A 25,410-nucleotide genomic window follows, 5' to 3' on the forward strand; every position below is an offset into this window, starting at 1 on the left:
ATGAGGGTCAGAAGCCCCGACTCCCCTCTCCCCCCGCTTGGAGCCCTAACACTCCCCCACTCTGCGGCTGCAGCCCCAGTCCCTCATGTGGCTGAAGTTACGGACTTCAGAGTTACGGAACATATCAGAGTTAGGGAGAACCTCCATTCCTAAGGTGTTTGTAACCCGGAGGTTCTACTGTATATCTGAAAATTGGATTGTATATCTGAAAGATGATGCCATCCTCGGAAAATGGGTTCAGGTGTTTGAAGGCAGTGTCACTAGTGGGTGGAACACTGGACTGGGACTCAGGATACCCAGCTCTGCCACTGCCCGCCTGGGTGATCTCAGGCAAGTCACTTCATCTCTCTGTGCCTCCATGGCACCATCTATAAAATGGGGATAATGATACTGACCTTTGTAAAGCACTTTGAGATCTACTGATGAGATGTGATCTATAAAAGTAAGGTTTTGCTATTATTTTAATAAATGGATACATTCATAATGACTAAGTGAGTGGGAGGTTAAGCTCTTCCATTAGGGTTTTAAATCCATAAACTGTAGTAAATAAATGCAGATCTGAAGATACAAAATATATAAAAAAACATGATGAAAATTGAACCCAACAGAACTCTATATGCAAAGTATGTACTATGTCATGAAAGTGAATTAGATATGGTAGAGTCAATGATTGGAAACAAAGGGTGGTTACACTGGAGATGCTGTCCTCTCTGGACTCACCATACTGCAGTGAAAAGCTGGGTCTCTACTGTTTGCTTGTAATGTAAAAAATCCAAGTCATTGCAATAGCTGTAGTGTTGATATGTTACAAATGTTGCAAATATGGTTTTATAAGCCATTATTAAATGATAGTAGATGTTTCTTTACACTTCACTTATAAAATATTTTCTTGCTACATCTTTTGTGGTGTGGTGTAAAAAGTCAAAACTAAGCATTTTTAAATTCAAAATATCATGCTGTCTTCTTGAACGCTAAACCTAGGAGCAACAGGAGGAATTTTGGACAAAATATGATGAAATAATGTAGGAATAACCTTGGCCCTCTGGTACATAGTGAGAATAATAAGAACTTACATTTCTTAAAAGCATCTTTCATCTTGAAAGATCCCAGAGTATTTTATAGTCCTTTTATTCATATATATATATATATCACTCAACCAGCACTGAAATGGAGCCACTGGTGGGAGCAAGCCCACCAGGAAGCAAAATGTTAATTTTCTCAAACCCTGTCATCTTCCTGCTTTAGTTGGTTTCAGGAGAGAAACTATTTTATCTGCAGGTTCACTTAACACCTTTATTTGTTTCCTTGACATGTATGGATTCACTGTGGATTTAGACATAGAACAGATGAATTCATTTAGGTGATGTGATCATTATTTGCTAAGAGGACTTTAATACAGCATCATAAAGCACAACACTAGAGTTAAGGTTGCGTTTGCAATTTCAAGGGTTTGGAATTTGGTTTTAAAATTTTGGGATAAGAGGACTCTAGCCAGAAACAGTTATTTTTATTTAATGACTTTTTATTGCTGTTTTTCTTTAATTTAAAATATGTTTTTTTAAGCAGCACAAAGGTAGTTCTTTTGAAACATGCTGTCCTAGAGTCCCACCAATCCCTCTTCATTTTCCCATTTACTTTGCTTCAAGACTTCACATGATAACAGACTTGCCCATCCAGATGAGTCAGATGAGATATTTTCCATGATCTGTCAATGGGAAACAGTCAGTGGAGTCACTGCAGAGCAATATGGTGACTAATAATTACAGATCCAGAGGAGAGGATCTATTATATTGCGCTTGTATGAATAGATCCTTCTTACAAAAATTAATGGTGCTATTTGAAAGCTTTAATTGTAGATAGCCACAATCAAATTTTATTCTAACACCTTGCTATTACTCATGATATTTAAACCGTTTCATAAAACAATGAATTGGATATGCAATTAGTAAATGTGGCAGTTTTTGTGCATATCAGTACATTGCACACAGCCCTGGATGGACCTTTAATGTCTGTTACATTGGGGACAGGGAACGTAGAACAGAACAACGTGGCTGTCACCAAATACCATGATATATTAAAGTTCCTTCTAGTCAGCGACTGTGGAATTGGAGAGTCAGCGTTCCCAATGGTATTAACAGAAAGGAGACCATCTCTGGCCAGAATAGAAAACCTAAGCAGCCTGATTCATTGACAACAATTGGAGTTGGATCAGACCGAAAGAACTGAACTATGGTTTGGGACTTTATTTTACCTTCCCTGGCTGATGCATCTGCCCACTAGCTTACACTAGCTCTTAGAATATCTTGTTCATGGAGAGTTGCCATTGCTCATATGGAATTTTGAAGACTCCCATATTTTTTTCCTATTATAAATCTTTGGCTGCCTTTAGTTCCCATGTTGCAGCCATTCTTTATCTCACCCAGGAGTGGACTGAAGCCTCCTCTTGATGCCTTTCATTTTAATGACTTAATTGGTCAGAGTGATTGTTGATGAGTTACATGGGTTGCCCCTTCTTCCCAAGGGACAGAACATTCGAGATAGCATTTGTCATACTTTTAACGATTTAAGGGGAAAAAGCTGTCACTTGAGTTAAATTGCTGTCTTCAGAGACTAAAAAGACCTTTCACCCTCTCTGGGCCCAGGGTGGCCTTTAATAAATAGGAAACATGATTTCTTTCGCTGGTAAATGCAGAATCGGTGTCTTTTTTAAATTGAATGGATTTCTGCAGATAGAGGATGGAGCTCTGAACTGAGCAGCCTGTAAATACAGACCTGAAATCAGGTTTTTTATGTGTTGAATTCGAAATACCTCCTGGTCTTACACTCACATTAAAACCCCTTTTACTGCTTTAAGAGTGCTCTTTCATTCAGGAGATACCAGTTCTTTTATTTTTATAAAATTCAAAGCTATACTGTGTTAAGTAACTAAACTTGTTCTTGCACACGGTATTCTCTCCTTTCAAATCTTCAAAGGAAAGCTTTAGTCATTTTGATGTATGTGCTCCTGTAGTAATCACAAAGGCATTTTTGCTACGTGTAGAACTGCTTGAAAACCAGATTAAAGCAGAGCTGAGTTAGAACAGTTATTTCACCATTTGTGAGGTTGATGTGCCTAAGGGAGACTCCATTAATTTCCTAGGAGGAGGGAGGAGGTGGTTCAAGAAATCTTAGGGAAAATTGGGAAGAAAGAAGAGGAGAAAAAAATGTGTGTTCCATTATTTGTATAGGACAGGGCTAAACCATCAATAGGTACCGGTTATTCTTCATTTGTTGTGTCCACTGTGGAAACAATCCATCTGAAGAAAACTCCAACAAGCTGCCTTGTGTGGAGGAATAAATGCACTATTTTCTCCCAATATTTTTCCAGCAAAGAACTTGTGTCCCCTCTCCTAGTCCTCGGTCTCAGAAAATGCTGACTTTTGGGAGATCTCAGCACTCTGTCTGTGCTAAGGAGAGGAATGAAGAGTTTGAGAAACTCTGAATTAGAACAATCTCTTTTGTTTGGTTCATGGAACTTATATATTACTTTGCATGTAACTTGCTTAAATCTTCAAATGTAGATCATTAAAATTTGACTCTTTGATATTATATATAGGTTAGCTAAATAAGGAGCCTGAGTATTTTCAGAGATGTTCACTGGAGCTTGGATATGGATTTAAGTGTCTAACTCAGGCACCTATGTTTGAAAATCTTGGCCTAAATGACTTGTCTGTCTCAGGCTGCATGGAAGAGCTGAGAATGGAAACCAGGACACAACCTGATTCTGTCTTGGGATTCAGTTACTAATTACTAGACCATCCATATTGCCTTAAGGTGACAAGATATTTTTGCTAACTAGTTGTGTCCATTCTGGACACCTCTTTCTCTAAGACCTTGACTCTGCTTTCCAAGACCATGATGTGCATTGCCACCTATTATCTGAAATCAGCTGTAGAATTTGTGGCAACGTCACAAGATTTTTATTGATGCACCCTTAATTTTAGGAGACAGGAGTGCAGCCCTAAAGATAAATATACTTGAATTTTCAATCATAATGAGCAAAGAATATATTTCTCTTGAAGTATTGAGACTAAAGAAGTTGGACATTATTCTAGGCATGTGAATTTTTTTTTTGTATCTGTAGTCTTGACAGAACTTTTGCAAAATATAAGATTTTAGTTTTGGTGTGGATGAATTTTCTTGTTTAGATTCATGTCTGTGGAGCTGAGATCATTTCTAGTAATCTATCTCCATTCATCTTCTCTAGTTTGTAGTTACAACAGTCTTGTATCTAGCAATGAATGTTTGTTGAATAGACTGACCTTCAGAAGGAAATGTATGGGTCTATCTTCAGGGTACAACAACATGTATCATTAAATTGAATTAGTTCTCACTTGGTTTCCGTAGGGTATGCTTAGAGGTCCCTTATGAACTGCAATGTCATTAGGTCATTGTGAAGTTCTGTGTTTATTTTAAAAATATAGTATTGGTTGCATTTGCTGCATATTAGACGCATCAAATCTTGGAGTCCTTTGGGAATTTTTGATTTTGTCAGCAATTATTTCTTTTTGCTTTTAAAGAACTTTTTCAGGGTTAGATTCACTTTTAACCTCTTCAGATTTCCTACATCTTCCAGGCTGCTAGTTGTGGCTTTGTTTAGATTCCCATTAACTTCATTGGACTTTGGATCAGGCTCAGAATAAATGCTTGGGGAGGTGGGAGGAAAAAAAGCCCACCTATTTAATAGGAATAATCATGTAATTAAATTGCATTTATGCTTCTTGGGCCACTTCACCTGTACTATGTCCACTCATCCATCTCTGGCAGGACTACAGCTACTACTTCAAAGCTTTGGCTGTTTGGAGTTGCTCACTTTTGTTGTTGTTGGTTTTGTAGCAAGTTGATTTAAAACAAACAAAAAAGTCTCTGCGCCCCCTGCTCACCTCCCACCCCCCCCACAAAAGTAAATTGGCTTGAGGCCAAGGATGGGTAGTGTTTCGTCCTGCACCAGTGACATGTATTAAGGTGCCATACCTCATAAACACGGTAGGATTAAAACCTGGTGGGCATAGTGCTGCATAAATCAGGAATTCTACACCATTAAAGTCAGTTGTGTAGAACTGAAGTGAGAACAGAATTGGGGCTGGGAGATTTGTGCTCTTCAAAAAGGAGAGGGCTAGCTTCTCAGTAGGGGGGCATAATTTTCTTCTACTCCTGGCAGATCCTGAAAGATCAGAATTCTAAACTTGTCTCATTGTCCCTGCTCTGCCTGCCACTGACCTCCTGTGTTACCCTGCGCAAGTTGCTTTGTCTCTTTGGGTATGTCTGCACTGCAGTTAGTCACCTGTGGCTGGCCTATTCCACTGACTTGGGCTCACGGGGCTCAGGTTAAGGGGCTGTTTAATTGCTGCATAGATGTTCCGGCTTGGGCTGCACGTGGAGTTCTTGGACCCTCCCACCTTGCAGGGTCTTAGAGCCCAGGCTTCAGCCCAAACCTGAACATCTACACCACAATTAAACAGCCCCTTAGCCTGAGCACTATGGGTCTGAGTCAGCTGGCACAGGCCAGCCGTGGGTGTCTAATTGCAGTGTAGACCTGCCCTTTGTGCCTCCATTACCATTTGTAAAATGGGGTTAATAGCACTGTCCTACGTCACAGGGGTGTTAAGGAGGAGTACATTGAAGATTGTGAGAGCTCGGATTTGGTGATAATGGGCCATATACGTATCAGAACTATTCTAGAACATTTGTTTCCGAGAGGCTATAAGTTAGTTTTAATTTTTCTCTTTTGCTCTGCTCTATGCTATTAGACCAGTGTACTGATCTTTACAGACAAAGGGATGAAAATGAATAGTCTTAATAATATTTTTAGAAACTCTCAAAAATATTTCTGAAATAATTTTGGGAAGAGACAAAGTATGTAAAATTTCAGGCCCGATGGGAACAGCTTCATTAAGAGGCTTCTCTGAAACTGCATTGCAGCCTTAATGATCACCTGGCAAATGCTGAAATACAAGAGAGTGCCTCCAAAGAGTTAGTTGCAATCTTAATTCTTTATTATAGTGAAATATGTATATGATTAATCAAGGCCTGGCATCCTTTTCTGCTTGTATCTCCTTAATCTGGAGGTCAGTTTGAAAAATGCATTGGAGCTTTAAAATTGGAACTTGTGAATATCTTGAAACTTGGCTTTAAGATATCCAATTGCACTAAAATTCTGGAAAGTGGCTGAGGTAGAACATAGTCTCTGTGTGACAGAACATGGTTGGTAGCTATCCAAACTACATAGCACCTCAGTGAATATGGGCATATCTCCTATCAGATATGGTGTAATTCCACTTAATTATGGTGGCTCTGGACTGTTAAAGTAATTGATACAATTGACAGGGTGGGGTGAGGTTAAGTATGAGGGAAGACTGAAGGTAGCTAAAAAACTCTGTACTCTCAAGATTAGAAAACTTCAGGTTTGGCTGTGGATCTGACTGTAGAGACCTCTCCAGAGCTCCCCTGGCCCTTTCCAAGGTTTTCTCCGATATATTTGGCTGCTAGCCAGCTTTTGCAAATGCTCCCAAGCCCTTTCTAATACTCTTCTGGCCCATTTGCATGCTCCCTCAGCCCTTCTACACCCTTTCCAGTGACATAGATACTTGATTTCAGCTGCTTCAGAAATAATGCAGAAAGTTAAATGTACTTTGCACCTCCCAAAGGGGCTGGTGCTGATCTCTTATACCAGTTAAGCTCCATTAACTTCACTGGAGTTAGTCCTAATTTTTCTTGCTGAAGCAAGATCAGAGTGGCCCAAAGTGGATGGAGAGTCTCAGGGTATGTCTACACTATGAAATTAGGTGGAATTTATAGAAGTCGTTTTTTTAGAAATGGTTTTTATATAGTCCATTGTGTGTGTCCCCACACAAAATGCTCTAAGTGCATTAAGTGCATTAACTCAGCAGAGTGCTTTCACAGTACTGAGGCTAGCGTTGACTTCCGGAGTTTGGTTGCACTGTGGGTAGCTGTCCCACAGTTCCCGCAGTCTCCACCACCCATTGGAATTCTGGGTTGAGATCCCAAAAAACGTTGTCGCAGGTGGTTCTGGGTACATGTCGTCAGGCCCTCCCTCCGTGAAAGCAATGGCAGACAATTGTTTCGTGCCTTTTTTCCTGAGTTGCATGTACAGACGCCATACCACAGCAAGCATGGAGCCCGCTCACTGTCACCATACATCTCCTGGGTGCTGGCAGACACGGTACTGAATTGCTACACAGCAGCAGCAACCCATTGCCTTGTGGCAGCAGGCGGTGCAATAGGCCTGGTAACCATCGTCATCGTGTCCGAGGTGCTTCTGGCTGCTTCGGTAAGGTCGGTCAGGAGTGCCTGGGCAGACAGGAGCGCAGGGACTAAATTAGGTGTGACTCGACCAGGTCATTCTCTTTAGTCCTGCCGGCAGTCCTATTGTACCATCTTCTGCCGAACAGCCAGGAGATGTGGATGGCTAGCAATCCTACTGCACCGTCTGCTGCCAGCCAAAGATGTAAAAGATAGATGGAGTGGATCAAAACAAGAAATACACCAGATTCGTTTTGTATTTATTTGCTCCCCTCTCCCTCACTCTGTGAAATCAACAGCCGACAATTGTTTTGGTGAGGTCTGTCAGGGGCACCTTGAAAAGTTTAATGGAGATTCAGTCCTGCCTGAAATACCGGGGGAGGGATAGCTCAGTGAGTTGAGCATTGGGTTGAGCTAAACCCAGGGTTTTGAGTTCAATCTTTCAGGGGGCCATTCTGTGTGACACTTGTTTTTGTTTCTCCTTGATGTAAAGCCACCGCCTTTGTTGATTTTAATTCCCTGTAAGCCAACCCTGTAAGCCATGTCGTCAGTCGCCCCTCCCTCCATCAGAGCAACAGCAGACAATCGTTCCGCACCTTTTTTCTGTGCAGATGCCATACCACGGCAAGCATGGAGCCCGCTCAGATCACTTTGGCAATTAGGAGTACATTAAACACCATGCACATTATTCAGTGGTATATGCGGCACCAGAACCTGGCAAAGCGAAACCAGGCGAGCAGGCAATGTCAGCGCGGTGACGAGAGTGATGAGGACATGGACACAGACTTCTCTCAAAGCACGGGCCCTGGCAATGTGGGCATCATGGTGCTAATGGGGCAGGTTCATGCAGTGGAACACAGATTCTGGGCCCAGGAAACAAGCACAGAATGGTGAGACCGCATAGTGTCGCAGGTCTGGGATGATTCCCAGTGGCTGCGAAACATTTGCATGCGTAAGGGCACTTTCGTGGAACTTTGTGACTTGCTTTCCCCTGCCCTGAGGCGCAAGAATACCAAGATGAGAGCAGCCCTCACAGTTGAGAAGCGAGTGGCAATAGTCCTGTGGAAGCTTGCAACACCAGACAGCTACTGGTCAATCAGGAATCAATTTGGAATGGGCAAATCTACTGTGGGGGCTGCTGTGATGCAAGTAGCCAACGCAATCAAAGATCTGCTGATATCAAGGGTAGTGACCCTGGGAAATGTGCAGGTGATAGTGGATGGCTTTGCTGCAATGGGATTCCCTAACTGTGGTGGGGACATAGATGGAACCCATATCCCTATCTAGGCACCGGTGCACCAAGCCGGCGAGTACATAAACCGCAAGGGGTACTTTTCAATAGTGCTGCAAGCACTGGTGGATCACAAGGGACGTTTCACCAACATCAACGTGGGATAGCCGGGAAAGGTACATGACGCTCGCATCTTCAGGAACTCTGATCTGTTTGAACAGCTGGAGGAAGGGATTTACTTCCCAGACCAGAAAATAACCATTGCGGATGTTGAAATGCCTATAGTTATCCTTGGGGACCCAGCCTTCCCCTTAATGCCATGGCTCATGAAGCCATACACAGGCAGCCTGGACAGTAGTCAGGAGCTGTTCAACTATAGGCTGAGCAAGTGCAGAATGGTGGTAGAATGTGCATTTGGACGCTGAAAAGCGCGCTGGCGCAGTTTACTGATTCAGTTAGTTAGACCTCAGCAAAACCAATATTCCCATTGTTATTACTGCTTGCTGTGCGCTCCACAATATCTGTGAGAGTAAGGGGGAGACGTTTATGGTGGGGTGGGAGGTTGAGGCAAATCGCCTGGCCACTGGTTACGCGCAGCCAGACACCAGGGCAGTTAGAAGAGCACAGGAGGGCACGGTGCACATCAGTGAAGCTTTGAAAACCAGTTTCATGACTGGCCAGGCTACGGTGTGACAGTTCTGTTTGTTTCTCCTGGATGAAACCCCCCGGCCTTGGTCCACTCTACTTCCCTGTAAGCTAACCACCCGCCCCTCCTCCCTTCGATCACCGCTTGCAGAGGCAATAAGGTCATTGTTGCTTCACATTCATGCATTCTTTATTCATTCATCACACAAATAGGGGGATAACTGCCAAGGTAGGCCGGGAGGGGTGGTGGAGGAGGGAAGGACAAGACCACACAGCACTTTAAAAGTTTAAAACTTATTGAATGCCAACCTTCTGTTGCTTGGGCAATCCTCTGGGGTGGAGTGGCTCGGTGGCCGGAGGTCCCCCCCATCGCATTCTTGGGCATCTGGGTGAGGAAGCTATGGAACTTGGGGAGGAGGGTGGTTGGTTACACAGGGGCTGTAGTGGCAGTCTGTGCTCCTGCTGCCTTTTCTGCAGCTCAACCATACGCTGGAGCATATTAGTTTGATCCTCCAGCAGCCTCAGCATTGAATCCTGCCTCCGCTCATCACGCTGCCACCACCTTTCAGCTTCAGCCCTCTACCTCTCCTCCCGGTCATTTTGTGCTTTCCTGCACTCTGACATTGTCTGCGTCCACGCATTCGTCTGTGCTCTGTCAGTGTGGGAGGACAGCATGAGCTCAGAGAACATTTCATCGCGAGTGCATTTTTTTCGCCTTCTAATCTTCACTAGCCTCTGGGAAAGAGAAGATCTTGTGATCCCTGAAACACATGCAGGAAACAAAGGGACAGTGGTATTTAAAAAGACACATTTTATCGAACAATGGGTACACTCTTTCACGGTAAACCTTGCTGTTAACATTACATACATAGCACATGTGCTTTTGTTACAAGGTCTCATTTTGCCTCCCCCCACCACATGGCTAGCCACTCCCCGCTCCCCGTGGCTAACAGCGGGGAACATTTCTGTTCAGCCACAGGCAAATAGCCCAGCAGGAATGGGCACCTCTGAATGTCCCCTTAAGAAAAGCACCCTATTTCAACCAGGTGACCATGAATGATATCACTCTCCTGAGGATAACACAGAGGGATAAAGAACGGATGTTGTTTGAATGCTGGCAAACATACACTGCAATGCTTTGTTCTACAATGATTCCTGAGTATGTGCTACTGGCCTGGAGTGGTAAAGTGTCCTAACATGGTGGACAGAATAAGGCTGCCCTCCCCAGAAACCTTTTGCAAAGGCTTTGGGAGTACATCCAGGAGAGTTGCGAATGCCAGGGCAAATTAATTATTAAACACGCTTGCTTTTAAAACATGTATACTATTTAAAAAGGTACACTCACCAGGGTCCCTTCTCCGCCTGGCGGGTCCGGGAGGCAGCCTTGGGTGGGTTCGGGGGGGGGGGGTACTGGCTCCAGGTCCAGGGTGAGAAATAGTTCTTGAGAAATAGTTGGGAAAACTGGTTTCTCCGCTTGCTTGCTGTGAGCTATCTACAACCTCATCATCATCATCTTCCTTGTCCCCAAAACCTGCTTCCTGGTTGTCTCCATCTCCATTGATGGAGTCAAACAACACAGTTGGGGTAGTGGTGGCTGAACCCCCTAAAATGGCATGCAGCTCATCATAGAAGTGGCATGTTTTGGGCTCTGACCCGGAGCGGCCGTTTGCCTCTCTGGTTTTCTGGTAGGCTTGCCTCAGCTCCTTAAGTTTCATGTGGCACTGCTTCGGGTCCCTGTTATGGCTTCTGTCCTTCATGCCCTGGGAGATTTTGACAAATGTTTTGGCATTTCGAAAACTGGAACGTAGTTCTGATAGCATGGATTCCTCTCCCCATACAGCGATCAGATCCCATACCTCCCGTTCGGTCCATGCTGGAGCTCTTTTGCGATTCTGGGACTGCATCATGGTCACCTCTGCTGATGAGCTCTGCATGGTCACCTCTGCTGATGAGCTCTGCACTCACCGGCAGCTTGCCACGCTGGCCAAACAGGAAATGAGATTCAAAAGTTCACGGGCCTTTTCCTGTCTACCTGGCCAGTGCATCTGAGTTGAGAGTGCTGTCCAGAGCGGTCACAATGGAGCACTCTGGGATAGCTTCCGGAGGCCAATACCATCGAATTGCGTCCACAGTACCCCAAATTCGACCCAGCAAGGCTGATTTCAGCGCTAATCCCCTTGTCGGGGGTGGAGTAAGGAAATTGATTTTAAGAGCCCTTTAAGTCAAAAAAAGGGCTTCATCGTGTGGACAGGTGCAGGGTTAAATCAATTTAATGCTGGTAAATTCGACCTCAACTCCTAGTGTAGACCAGGGCTCTGAAGCTGAGCCCTAGCATGTCCTTTCACATGCTGGAACAGGAGCAGAGTATCAGCACTCCTGTGGAAATGAAACCAATTTTTTTAAACCAAGGAACTGTTAAGGAACGGTGAAGGAAATGGAAAGTTAAAATGAAATAAAGAAGTAGGAGACGGCAAGGAGAAAGAAGGAGGAAAGAGGGCAGTCAACTCAGAATGTTTCTGTAGTGTTCAGTTGTTTGGTTAGGCATTCCCCAAGGCTTTGCTTTCCAGACCAAACTTCCTGACCAGTATCCTAGTCAGTCTATCTAATATATTTATATGGCTCCCATTGCCATAGTATCTGAGCACCGCACAGTTTCTCATGTAGTTATTCTTTCAATGCCCCGATGAAAGGCATCATGGACTACTGGATAAAACATTGGACTGGGACTCAAACCCTGAGTTCTGTTCCCATCTCTGCCACTGACCTACTTAGTGTCCTTGGGCAAGTCACTTCACCTCTCTGTGTCTGTTTCCTCATCCATAAAATGGGGGAAATGATACTGAACTTCTTTAGTAAAATGCTTTGAGATCCACTGATGAAAAGTGCTGTATAAGAGCTAGGCATTATTATTATCCCTTTCTAAAAGGTCGTATGCTATTATAGTAGGTTTTCACATCTGTAAAACACCAAATTCAGGTAATAGCAGCAGCAGCAAAGTACTAAATAATTTCCCCATTTCAAGGTTAATGAGATTAAAGATTTAGGCATTGATCCTGCATTAGGATCAGCTAGTAAAAGCACCAGCAGCCTCAGTGGGCTTGAGAGTCATGTTAACTAATATGATGTTAAATGTAATTTTGTTGTCAGAGTAGAGGGGGGGACAAGTCATGATTAACCCCATGGCAACTGGTCATGATGATTAACTCTGATTCTGGTGATAGATAAGCAGCTGTGCAGGGAAATGTGGATGTATTTGCCAAGATATCTAAATCAGATGAGCATTCTTCCCAGGTTACGGTATCCTCTGTAAATGTTTCCATATGTCCTGCATTATGTTACTTTGCAAAACTAAGATCTTAACCATAATATAATATAATTAATATAAAGACCCTTGCTTGCTTTAAAGAGGAGTCAGTGACCCAGACCGGAAATGTATTTAAATATTTCAAATGTTATGTTGTACTGTTGGTTGGTTCAGTCACATGACAGGGAGTAACAGGGAACCCGCAACATAGGATTCTATCTTTGGTAAATTGTGTCTGCAAACAATCGATGTTCAAAGTACGTGCTAAGCTTCAATATTGGGCTATTGGAGTATCTAGGGAAGAGTAAAAGCAATTGTAAATACAAATGGAAAACATCAGCTTTGCTAGATGATCTTGAATTTTAATTGGGAATGAGAGAGAGAGTGTTTTAACAATGGTTTAGCCTCTGTAGAGACACTCAGTCCATTTGGGAATACATTCTTTGAGATACAAAAATAGATGGTCTCCTAATTCAAACTTTGTTTTACTACAATCAAGCCAGGTGCAATGTTAAAAAATAATTTTTGGGATCAAGAGGAAAAAAGAAAAAATCGCACTTCATGTTTTGGAAATTTATTCTCTTAAACCTACTTCTCGGAAAACTCCCTCAGGAACTTGTAATGCTACAACAAATATGTAAACATCTAAAAAGAGTTTACAGGTTGCTTGGGAAAAGGAAATTTTAGCACATTTGAGATTTTCATACCATCTAAGGCAATGTCTTGATCTCTTGGGACCATATTGGAAAGCTGAGTAGGGTAGACAGTTAAAATTAGACAGTTAAAAGAAAGGGCTAATGCCCAAAGTCTGTTATGGGTTAATTCTAAGGGCTTGTCTATATGGGGATATTCAGGAAAATTAATCTGAATTAACTAAAGGTATGAATTTGAAGTGGATTAGTTAAACCACATTACATTCCTGTGTGGTTGCAGTTATTCAGAATTAAAGTCAGCTTAATTTGGTTTATCTAAATTAATTTCCAAATTCACTTAATTCACAGCGAATTAAGATAAACCAAATTCACTTCCAAAGTGAATTATGCTAAACTGAATTAAAACCACTATAATTCTGAATTAGAATGTCCGTACAGAGATTTAATGTTGTTTGTTTAATCCACATCAAAATTCACACTTTTCGTTAATTTGGATTAGTTTTCATGGTTGTCCTTGTGCAGACAAGCCCTACGAAAGCTAAGGAATAATGGCAAAAACCTCAGCATAATATGTACAGATGTTGGCCAACTGTAGACTGTAGGGCCTGTTGATTTGAATAAGGAACTCCAGTGTTGAGGTAGAAGGTAGGTTGCAGAAAACCATAGCTATTCCTGCACCTGCTCATGACAGGGGTGTAACCTTTTCTAACCCTGATCCACGTCAGGTGACAAGCTGGACCCAGAGAATAAAGAGCATTTTCTTACCAGCACTCCTGTGGAACACGGAAGGAGGCACTGGGTCAACAACCCATGCCAGCCCCTGCTCAGCTGGGGCCACCCCCTACCTACATCTCATGGGCAGGCAGGCTCCCATCCTAACCCTGGAGCAGAGGGAGCCCAGCTGGTGGGAGGGAGATGGACAGGATCAAGCAAGGAGGAAGAGGGGGAGAGAATGATAGGGGCAGGGCCTTGGGGGAAGAGGCGGGGCAGGGGGCAGGCCTTGGGGGAAGAGGTAGGGAGGGTGGAGGTTCCAGCTCTCCTGCTGTAGTGTCCGGTTTTCAGAAATTAGAAAATTGGCAACCCTATTACGGTGATGGCTGGAACCGACAGATGTCCAGTAATGGAGGGTACTGGACATCTGTTGATACCCGACTGTCCTGGTATCTCTATTTGTTCTTACTTTTGGTTAATATTTTTTTATTTGCATTTACCTTTTTTGTAAAGTTTCATGGCTTCTATAAAGTTTTTGGCTTTGTTTTGGCAGTCTCAGGCACAATGACAGTGGGGTTAATTATGCCAATTGTGGGGAACTTGGGAGAAGAAAGACCAAGAAGAAATAAGACTTATGGGTAGGTGTGTGGAGGAAAGAGAGAAAGGGATATGTTTCCTGGGAACATTTGGCCAGGAGCACACCACAAGCCATGACACACATTCCTAGGCATGCCCCTGTGCAATGCCATGGTAACTGCCTCTTTCTTTGAGCCAGACCCAGGATTCTGGGGTATGTCTGAGGTAAAATGGTTGCAAGTGGCTAAACAGGTTGCACTAATTTAATTAAAATAAAGAATCTGTTTAGCCTAATTCTCCTCTGTCTCTGTTTAATAAAATTACTTGGCATTACCCATGATTTAATATAATATAATAATATAATATGGAGAAGAATCAGGCCCAATTTCTTCATTGCCTTTGCGCTTCAAATCTCTTTGCTCAGAGGCAGTGCTGTCCCTCACCAGGGCAGCAGCACATACAAATATTTGGCTACTATCCAAGCTGCAAAATGCTTTATAATTAAAAAGTCCCACTGAAATGAAATGAAATGTCTGCAGAGTAAATCAAGGACCTGCTCTTCTAAATGAGGTGTGGAATTCCTAAGGTCCAAACAGACTTTTCTAAAGAGATGCCTGTAAATGTTTGGATTCATTCATTAATTTTCTGAAATCAAATACAACTGTGGTTGGTAGGATATTTGTTTAAGTAACATGAAAAGATGACTGCAATAAAGAGGATTACACTGAAGGATGATTGTAGAATAGCTGACCTATGTTTTTTCAGATGCTGGGATGAAATGCTTTGGCATAATTGAAATGGCTTTCAGCCCCTCCGACAACCTATGCATCAGTGTTTTTAGATTGCTGGACGTCTGTTAATGCTGTATAAGGGCCCAAAGATGGCTGTGGCTTTGTCTAGCCAATAAGTCATTTTTCATAACTTCATTTCTGATGCTGTGTAGGGTGTCTTTGTTTTTAAATAATTTACCAGCCCCATTGAAGAAGACAACATTGACATATATTCATAAGTGCTATAACTCTCTATTTGTGGATCAGAATTGGACTGCAGATTAGGTACCTCAGTGAGGCATTCCTTTACTACAGATGACTGCTACAGAATACAATTTACAATTACCCTGAATGAATGGTTGTCAGATATGCTCTGTACACTGGCTTTCTGATTAGGTGAATTGCTGACAGTCAGCAAAGTGGTGGGTACACTGGAATTTCTTGTTTGAACCTTTCAGTGTGAAAGCTCTGTATTCTGAAGAAGGATTTGACAATGCTGTGTGACAGGCTTTGTCTATTTGGGGGGTGTCTTGGAGTGTTATCCATAAGGGTTAAGAGAAAAGGGCACAGCTGAGCTATTAAAAAAAAATCACAACCTAGTGAGCTTTTCTATATGTGATATCTGGGCAGCCTAATTAAAGAATAAAGTTTCTTGCTTGATATTGGCAGATGAAGACTCCATGATACATTGCAGTGTCATTGAGAATCGGCAGTAATTTTAAAATTACATGTATGGGAAGCACGGGGATACAAAGTGTTGGTTTAATACAAGTAAGATTCATTGCTGTGGATAGGCAAGTGTAATGAAACATAAAGTAATACGGAACATTACTTTTTGTATCTTCTAATAATTTTTCCTCTGGTCTGATGGGCCATAATTATATTCTCAGGGCCCATAAAAATCCTCTGGGAAGATTTCTGTGATCTGAACAAACATCTATTGGTTGAAGAAAGGGTGGCCCAAACAGTCTCCCTTAATAAACTGAGCCAATGGGCACTTTTATCTGACAGTGAAGTTTCCTCCTTCTCCCTATCCAGGCTGAATTGCCAGCAAACCTGTAGTAAGATACTAGGAACAGAATAAATAGCTGACATGATTGGAACATGCCTGGAGCTGGAGCCAGGAGTTTGTGCAGTAGATCTCTCTCAATGGTTAGTTTCCTGAGAAGTCTTGGGTCATGTTTCTTTCTCTTGATTTTATAAGTCATGTTGTAACCTATTAGAACTAAACAATTTTTTTAAAAATTAAACACTCTTTTTTTAAGATGCCTCCCAGCTTTTATGTTTCTATACCAAACACCAACAAAATGCATAGAACAGAATGGCCTTTCGATTGTGCTGTCTTTAAACAATGTGAAAGTTTTAATATATTTTAGCGAATTAAGATCTGATTCTGCAGTTTTTTGCATCAGTATAAATCCAAAAGTAACTCTATTGAATTCAGTAGTATTACACCACAGGGAGTGAGATCCAAACTGTCTCAATTTTGCATAGTGCCCTGTACATCTATGGCACTATGTAAATAATGCAAATTGCCTGGAATTGTAGAGTCTTCCTCCACTCAAAATCTCCAGGGTATAGCAATTTACATTCTTATATGTTGCATAAATCTGTACCAATGTACTAATTACCTTGATAATCAAACCGAATGGATAAAATTTCTGTTTGCAAAAGATTTCATCTGGTGGTTAGGAATAAAGCTAGTGATAGCTAAATAAAAGCATGATCCAAACTGTTGGAGACAACTGATGTTGACCCCACATTAACCAAGCTAACAGCTGTGCAAGGAACCAGAGGTTCTTCCAATTTTACCTCTTTAGGGTTGCCATGGTAACTGGTGTAAGAAGAACTAATATGGACTGGCAGTGAGTGAAAGGAAATTTTATTTAAGTGATCCAAATCTAAAATGTAACAGCCAGCACCATGCAAGAGTTGTGGACTAGTGCTTCACGCTATTTGGCTAATGAGTTTGTCTTCCTTTGCAAATAGATTGTGAGATAAAACATATTTCTTGTTACTGGATTTTCTCTCTCGAGTGAAGACCTTATTTTTCAATGGGATTTAATCTATGTGTTAATTTTTTTTTTTTTTAGTTTTGGTAACGTGGATGAGTAACACAGACAGCACAGTGCTCTCTTGGAAAACAGCCACCTCTTCTAAAAAACTAATGATGACATATTTCAGTGTTTGTTTTTGGTCTTGCACAGAAGACCAAAGCGCCTCTTTCTGGATGAGATCCAGTAACGTTGTTTAACACTTTGGATAAGATAAATTTATGTCCATAGAAGCCAAGACAGCTGCATTGTAAATTAGGACTGGGGACTAACTCAGCTCTTCCTGCTGTGAAAGTCATTCAAACTGATTGGACCTTGTGGTTTGTGCGCTGAGGGGAATTTATGTGATAATTTCCACCCCCTCCTCTCACGAAATAAAAAGGAAAGTTTTACAAAATGGAGATGTTTACAGAAGATTTACAATTGCCCCACTCATGTCCCAACCCTACAAGCCCTGCTCTCTCCAATGGTTCAGGAAACTAGTCTACTAATATCCAGATCAGAACAGCTCTGAAAATGCTCTGTTGTTTTTTTATTTTAGCTCATATATCTGTATATATTTTTACTCTCTTTCTGTGTAGGTGATTCTGATCCTTACCAAGTATTACCATACTGACATGGGGAAGGTGCTGGAGAGCTCTTTGTGGAGGTAAGTACTCAACCTTTTCCTACATTCCTTGTTCCTATGCTGACCAAAGTAGGACTGCTTCTCGCGTCCTTTTATCTTTTGAAGTTTCCTAATGGGTTGAATTGCTGACTCTGTGCCAGATATAGGGTTGCCCAGACTTGCATCTTTTTTATGGACTGTGGTTGACAGAAGAAGAACTTAAAAGGGGATTAACAATTTGTACAGTGGAAATAAACAACATTAGAGGATAAGGTATCTTTCTGAGGCCACATTTTAAAGAAAAACAGAATTCTAACTGTAAGTTGGCATCAGGACCCAATTCTCCTCCTCCTCCTTTTTAAAAAAACTCCCAGAACTTTAGAAGTTTTGCACCAAAGTTAAGGGTACTTAATGTAGTCATTATTTTAATTGCTAGTAGCTTTTGCTGTTCAGCTCTGTTTAGTTTAGTAAATTATCTGTAGGTGTGGTGTATCTTTCTGGTGTAACTTGGAGCCTGTCCAGATTGTGTTACATCTTCTGATGTTTGGAAACCTGTAATATTTCAAATATAACTTTTAAAATAATTTTTCATTTAACCAAGATTTACCAATGACTTTGTCAACTTTGTCTCTTGTGCGCGTACACGCTCACACTCTGACGTGCACACACACAGACGTTTTTAGGGTTTCAGACACAGATACGGAACCAGTTAAATTCCTGTTACACCAGTACAACCCCATTGATCAAGATCAATATTTTCTTTTCTAAGGGCACCAGCGGCAGATGCAGGGTCATTAATTTTCCATGCTGTTTTTCTGCCGAAGTGCTGGGTTTTTTTCCAGGTGAACTGTTGTCAAATATCCAGTTGAAGTGATGGGTGCACTTTAATGTGTGTATTTAAAAAAATCATACTTCCTATTGAAAAATCTTTCATTTAAGTGCTTTGGTACTGAATAACAAGCCACGTATTGTACATTCAAAGTCATGGAAATATGTTTGTCCTGTGTTTCTAGATATACTTTGTACACCCTGCTGTTCCATCCACCAAGATGGGTTTTCAACAGAATACTCATGTCGTAAGCATAGATCACATGCATTTTAAATATAGAAGTGTTTCCTGTATTACTGATAATCAGGGGCCCCAGAAATCCATTTGTAATGGAAAAACATGGAATTTGCGTTTTTATAGAGAATCTGTAGTTTTTACACTTTGTGAAAAAATAAACACATATATTAAAAAAATTTTACAGAAAGTATCAGTGTCACTTATTCAATGTGCACAACCTCCCCCTCTTGTGGTTGATTTCTGAATGTGCTTTAAATTTACATAGCTAAACATCCTCCAATAAACTGCTTCCGGCGTATAGAGGTTACTCAACGGGGTATAGTGTTTCGTATTTTAATGCATCTCAGATTTCACTTCAGCTTCCAAGACTAACTCAGAAAGTGAATAATGTTAATATAAAAACAATTTTTGCTTTATTTTTTGTGCATTTAAATTCCCCCCTGAAAATATAGAATACAGACATAGAATTATTTGGTACATGTAAGAAATGCAAATTGCAATTCTATTAATTTTATTATTGATGGCAATGATAGGCTTTGAACTTGCTTAAAAATTGTAAATATATCAATAAAACACTGTGTTCAACTGATACCTATATGTATATCATGGGTAGGGAAACTAAAGTTCAGCATTTCATTTTAATTGTAGAAAAACATGGATTTTTATGTGTTTTTTTTAATCAGAGAATTTTGGTTTTTTTATCATGGAAAATTAGGATCCCTGCTGATAATGTAGGAACAATACTATTTTTAATCTGTAGCTGGAGACATTTTCCTGAGCCTTACTAGATAACTAAATAGTCAACACAAGCAATGAGGGAAGGAAACATAAAATTTCCAGGAATGTGAATTTCTGACACAGCCTGAGGACTTGGGTTCCAGAAATCTGCAACCAGAGTATATAGTATCTCCATTAGGGACGGATATGGAATCCAGATTGTTGCAAACTCTCTAACCACATAAACGCCTACATGGAACGTTCCTCACCATACGTAGCTCATGCAAGGGGAAGCCACAATTGCAGTCCTTGAACTCAAGGGAGTGCAGGCTTTGCTCCTTATATGTGGCCTCACAGGTCCACAGCACCCCAAAAGGAGCCAGGCGAAGGCAAGATCTATGGTCTGGCCTGGCTCCACACCCACTTGTGAAGTAGGCTGGCTGTGCTGGTTGGAGGAGTCTGCGTCCTCTTAATCTGCCCAGGTTTCCAACAGTAGAGTAGCCCTGCACCACCCAATATTTGTGCCAGTGGCTAAAGAACACAGTCTGCCCCAACCTCTTGCTGGAATACTGTACATTTTGCATAAGGGTAAATAGTACCTCTTTGCTTCATACCAGGTACGTGATAACTAGCATGTTATCTCTGAGTGTGAAAACTGAAGAATATGAGCCTGATCTGGCCATTTTCTGCAGAGTGGCCTTGGTTCCCACAGACCCCTAGAGGGAGTGGAGGGCACTCAGCATCTTTCAGGGTTGGCCCTTTAAGGGCTATGACAATTAATTTGGAATTGCCATTTAAAACTCCCAGCTTGTGGGATGGATAATTTTTCTTTTTAATCTTTGCACAACACCTTGTGTGAGAGAATACAACCAAATGAAAATTGGGATTACAGCTGGGTGAATTTTTTTGGTTGATTTATTTACTCTCAGAAAAATGAAGAAACTATTTGCAAATTCAGGTTGAAATTGGCAAATCATTTTTTGCTAGCAAAGTTTTGGCAATTTTTTTTTAAAGTCAAAATTGTTTGTTTGGACACTTTCGAAACAAAACATTTCAGGTCTCATTGGGCAACTCAGGGCTGATCTATACAGCCAGTTGTAGCGTGGCAAGCCAGGGTGTGAATCTGCAGTGTACCAGCACTTCCACACTCTAGGATTTTCACTGCGCTATAGCAGTGTCCATCTGGGACGTTACTGTGTGGCAAGCTTGCGTACTGTATTCAGGGCTTGCGTAGCCTGGCTTGCCACACAGTAACTTGCCATGTAGACTAGCCCTTAATTAGATTTTTTTTAAAAAAAATGTGCATCCTCCCGTTTGGAAACACAATAAAAGGAAATGAAAACCCCCAAAATTTCAGTTTTGGTTTGACCCGAAATGATTTTTTTTCCAGATTTTTTGGTGAAGCCAATGAATTGAAAAATCAATTATTCAGATAGTCCTAAAATTGCATAACCACGTGTTGTCTTCCTGTTAAAAACTGTTTGCCCATGTAATGTATGTGGTATGTGTCTAGTTTGCTAACTATAATTCAGTATAATCATAGAAATGTCGGACTGGAAAGGACCTCAGTAGCTTAATTAGGGTCCCACACTGAGGCAGGACTAAGTATTATCGGGACATCCTTGACAAGTGTTTGTCCAACCTATTCTTAACAACCTCCAATGATGGAGATTCCACAATGTTCCTAGGTAATTTGTTCCAGTGCTTAACTACCCTTACGGTTAGTGAGGACGTTTTTCCTAAAGTCTAACCTAAATCTCTTGCTGCAAGTTAAGCCCTTCTTAAGCCATTAGTTCTTGTCCTGTCCTCAGTGGATAAGAAGAACAGTATATCACCCTCCTCTTTATCAAAACATTGTACGTACTTGAAGACTGTTATCTTGTCCCCCTCTCAAGTCTTCTCTTCTCCAGACTAAAGAAACCAGATTTTTGCAATATTTCCTTGTAGATCATGCTTTGTAAACCTTTAATAATTTTTTTGCTCTCTGCTGGATATTCTCCAATTTCGCCACATCTTTCACAAAGTGTGGTGTCCACAACTGGATGCAGTACTCCAGGTGAAGCCTTATCACTGCTGAGTAGAGTGGAGGAATTACTTCTCATATCTTGCTTACAACACTTCTTCTATTCTTCTTCCCAGAATAATGTTTGCCTTTTTTGCAACATTATTACGTTATAGTGGATTACAAACTAACTCATGTTTAGTTTGTGATCCACTTTAATCCCCCAATACTTTTCTGCAGTACTCCTTCCTAGGCAGTCATTTCCCATTATATATTTGTGCAAGTACTTGTTCCTTCCCAAGTGGAGTATATTGCATTTGTCCGTATTAAATTTCATCTTATTTATTTCAGACCATTTCTCCAGATTGTCAAGAACATTTTTAATTCTAATCCTGTCCTCCAAAATCCTTTCATCCCCTCCCAGATTAATATCATCTATGCCATTATCCAGATCATTTATGAAGATACACTGAATAGAACCAGATCCATGACAGATCCCTATGGGACCCCACTTTATATGCCCTTCCAGCTTGACTCTGAACCATTGATAAAAACTCTCTGAGTAAGTTTATCTATCAGACAAGACTCTTTCAAAATTACCCATTGGGACCCTGCACTTTCAACATAAACATTAAACATGCTTCAGATAATGCTGTTATTTAAGAGAATTGCTTTAGGTCTGATTCTGCTCTGAATACTCATATAAATGAGGTGTAACTACACTGAAACCAGTGGAGTTATATCATCATAAAACTGGTGTGAGAAGAAATCAGGCCTTTCCCTCTGCTTTCACACAGTGGATTTACAAGATAGTTTGCCTTTTAAAACCAGAATGAAGCACCCCATGAGGAAAATGCTTAGGAGTAGCCTTAGAAAGAGTTGGCTGTTGATTTAACAATCAACGTATGTTTCTGGAATGCAGCTGAAATAGGAGCCTGGAGCAGGGGTTTGAAACTGGAACTGAACTTTGTGGTTTGGACATAAATCTACTTTTCTGTAAACAGGAGTTAAAAAGTGAATATACTCAGATTGTAGAATGTATTCAGATTACAAAACTACCCAAGGACCCAAAGAGAATAAGAATAGCATTTAGAATAAATCCCGTTTCTCTTGAAAGCTTCATGTACCGAACTGTGTGCAAAAAACAAAAAAAATTGGTAAACGATGAACCATAGCATAATAGAAAACTGAATAGTTGTACTTTCTTTATTTAGTTATTTCAAGATAGCTGGTATAAATGGAAATATCTCCATTGAAAGTCAATGGAACTACATCAGGTTACACAAACTGATGACCTGCCCCAGTGTATTCCTATGTAAAATGCCTATTTTATTAAAGATTTTTTTTTTGCTCTTTACACTTCTATTTGTATCAGAGCAAATACATAATAAAACAGATGTGGAAAAAAATCATAGAGACTTTTGGTTATGGGGAAAAGCCATTCAGCTCTGCAAGGTTTGTATGTTCTAATGGGAATTAATGCTGTCATATTATTTCCTGAATGAGCCCAGTATTTGTCTCTCTCTCAGTTGTCTTCCTGGCTGGAAAAATCCCACACATTTATTGTTCTCCGTATGGGGGCAACAAAGGTACTTTAAAGGCTGTAGATAAAGGTATTGTAGCACTCTGACTGCTATTACAGTAGAGTCACAGGGTTTCCTGCAAAGCCCTGTAGAATCCTAGATCTAAAACAAGGTTACTGAAAATGTGGCTTTTTAGCTTAATGAAGTCTCTATTAGCTGCGTAGCTAAACCGATCTTTGTTGTTGTTTCCTAGTGCAGCTCATGTACAGGGTCTATTTCTGATCTTGAATACTATGGATTTAGTTGAATTCATCCTGTTGTCAAAAATGTCAAAGAGATGAGAATCAGACCCACAGTAAAATTATGCTAATTTCACAAAATGGAAGCCACAGAGATGAGGGAATCAACCTCCAGGCTTGAGTCCTCTGGCCCAGATAATTACATCTAGGCAATCCAACCTCATTTCTAGTTAACAGCATGTTGTTTCATGTTACTCTTGTTCCCGAAAGGGGTGCCAGTCTCTTTCGCTTTGTACTCTAGTGCCATCCCTTCCCTGAAAGCCTTCCCTGATTTTTAATTTACTTACAAGTTACTTTAAAAGGAACACTTTCAGTTGGTTTTGATCAGTTTTACTCTTTTTGATGAAGACCTTCAGACCATTTCCTCACATCAAAATTCTTCGCTAAAATCTGACTCCAGACACTATTTAGAGAATTCCTTTATTTAGGACCCAATTGTGGTCATTTGGAGTTGTGTGATTAACTCTGATCAGTGTATTCTGAATCTTTAGTGCAGATCTGTCCCACTTATCACGCCACCAGACAATGTTGTCCCTCTGCTGAGAAGTAGCAGGTGTCATGGCCTTGCAGGTCAGCTGTCCGTTGGAGGAGAAATCGCTGACACAGCCTGGGCGTATGCTTCGTGTAGCTTGTTTTATTTAGGGCAAGTCTACTCTGCAAAATGAAGTTGACCTAAGTTACATTGATGTACAGCCACCACAGTAATTAAATTGCTTTTGCATGTCCACGCTGCGCTCCTGGTGTCCACGGTGCACGTCCTCATCAGAAGCACTTGCATTGATTTAACTGTCAGTGTGGGGCACTGTGGGATGGCTTCTGAAAGCCAGCAACAGTTAGCTGATGTAAGCAAGGCAGTGTCTACACTGACACTGCGTTGACCTAACTACATTGAGCTAAGTGCTTTGCCTCTCATGGAGGTAGTTATTAAGTCAGTTTAGTGGACGAGTTACATCAGTGGGAACTACATTTTAGTGTAAACGCTTACAGAGTTAGGTTGACATAAGCTGCCTTACATTGACCTAACTCTGTAGTGTAGACCATGCCTTACATCGGAGTTGGGCAAACTATGGCCTGCGGGCTAGCCCCTGGCCCCTCCCTGTCTGTCCTCCCTCCCCCCCAGCCTCAGCTGGCTGTGCTGCCAGTGTTCTGGGTGGCAGGGCTGCGAGCTCCTGCTGGGCAGTGCGGCGGTGTGGCTGGCTCTGGCCAGGCGGCACGACTGCCAGACATGGTGCTCTGAGCGGCATGGTAAGGGGGGGCAGGGGATCCCAGGGGGCAGTCAGGGGACAGGGAGCAGGGGTTGGTGGGATGGGGCAGAGGTTTTGGGGGGCGGTCAGAGGATGGGAAATGGGGGGTTGGATAGGCATGGGACTCCCGGGGGGCCTCTCAGGGGGCGGGGGTGTGGATAGGGGTCGGGATAGTCAGGGGACAGGGAGCAGGGAGGGTTGGATGGGGGGTGGGGTCCCAGGGGGTGGTTAGGGGTGGGGGGTCCCATGAGGGGGGGTCAGGGAACAAGGAGTGGGGGGATTGGATGGGTGGGGAGTTCTGGGGGGGCAGTCAGTGGGTGAGAGAGGGCAGAGGCCAGGCTGTTTGCGGAGGCACAGCCTTCCCTACCTGGCCCTCCATATAGTCTTGGAACCCCGAAGTGGCCTTCTGGCCAAAAAGTTTGACCACCCCTGCCTTACATATATCCACCAGCCCTGGAGCAGAGGTGGTGAGGCAATCCTCTCTTTCAGGGATCTCAGTGCAAATACAAGACGCTAGTTCCCAGGGAGCAACCCTGCCTCAAGAAATGATTCTTGATAAAGAGATTCAGGCAAAGAGGAAGTTCCCTTGCTGCTTATCACAGCTACTCGAAAGAACCTGCATCAGAAAACCAATGCCACTGCATTTCCTTCCCAGACTAAAAACTTACTCTCATGCTAAGAAAAAGAGCCATGTGAGAGTGTAACA

The 25,410-nt window shown here is 41.9% G+C and overlaps 1 protein-coding gene across 1 annotated transcript in view; it reads left to right on the forward strand.

Annotated features, from left to right (window-relative positions):
- The window catches only part of SORCS2 (sortilin related VPS10 domain containing receptor 2), an 843,800-nt gene that overhangs the window by 259,422 nt on the left and 558,968 nt on the right, over nt 1-25,410 (forward strand). The window contains exon 2 of the mRNA XM_073342594.2: nt 17,828-17,895. Coding sequence (XP_073198695.1) covers nt 17,828-17,895 — 68 coding nt within the window. The remainder of the gene's footprint in view (nt 1-17,827; nt 17,896-25,410) is intronic.

This window comes from Lepidochelys kempii, chromosome 4 (assembly GCF_965140285.1).
Source record: "Lepidochelys kempii isolate rLepKem1 chromosome 4, rLepKem1.hap1, whole genome shotgun sequence".
In the NCBI taxonomy this organism is placed as follows: Eukaryota; Metazoa; Chordata; order Testudines; family Cheloniidae; genus Lepidochelys; species Lepidochelys kempii.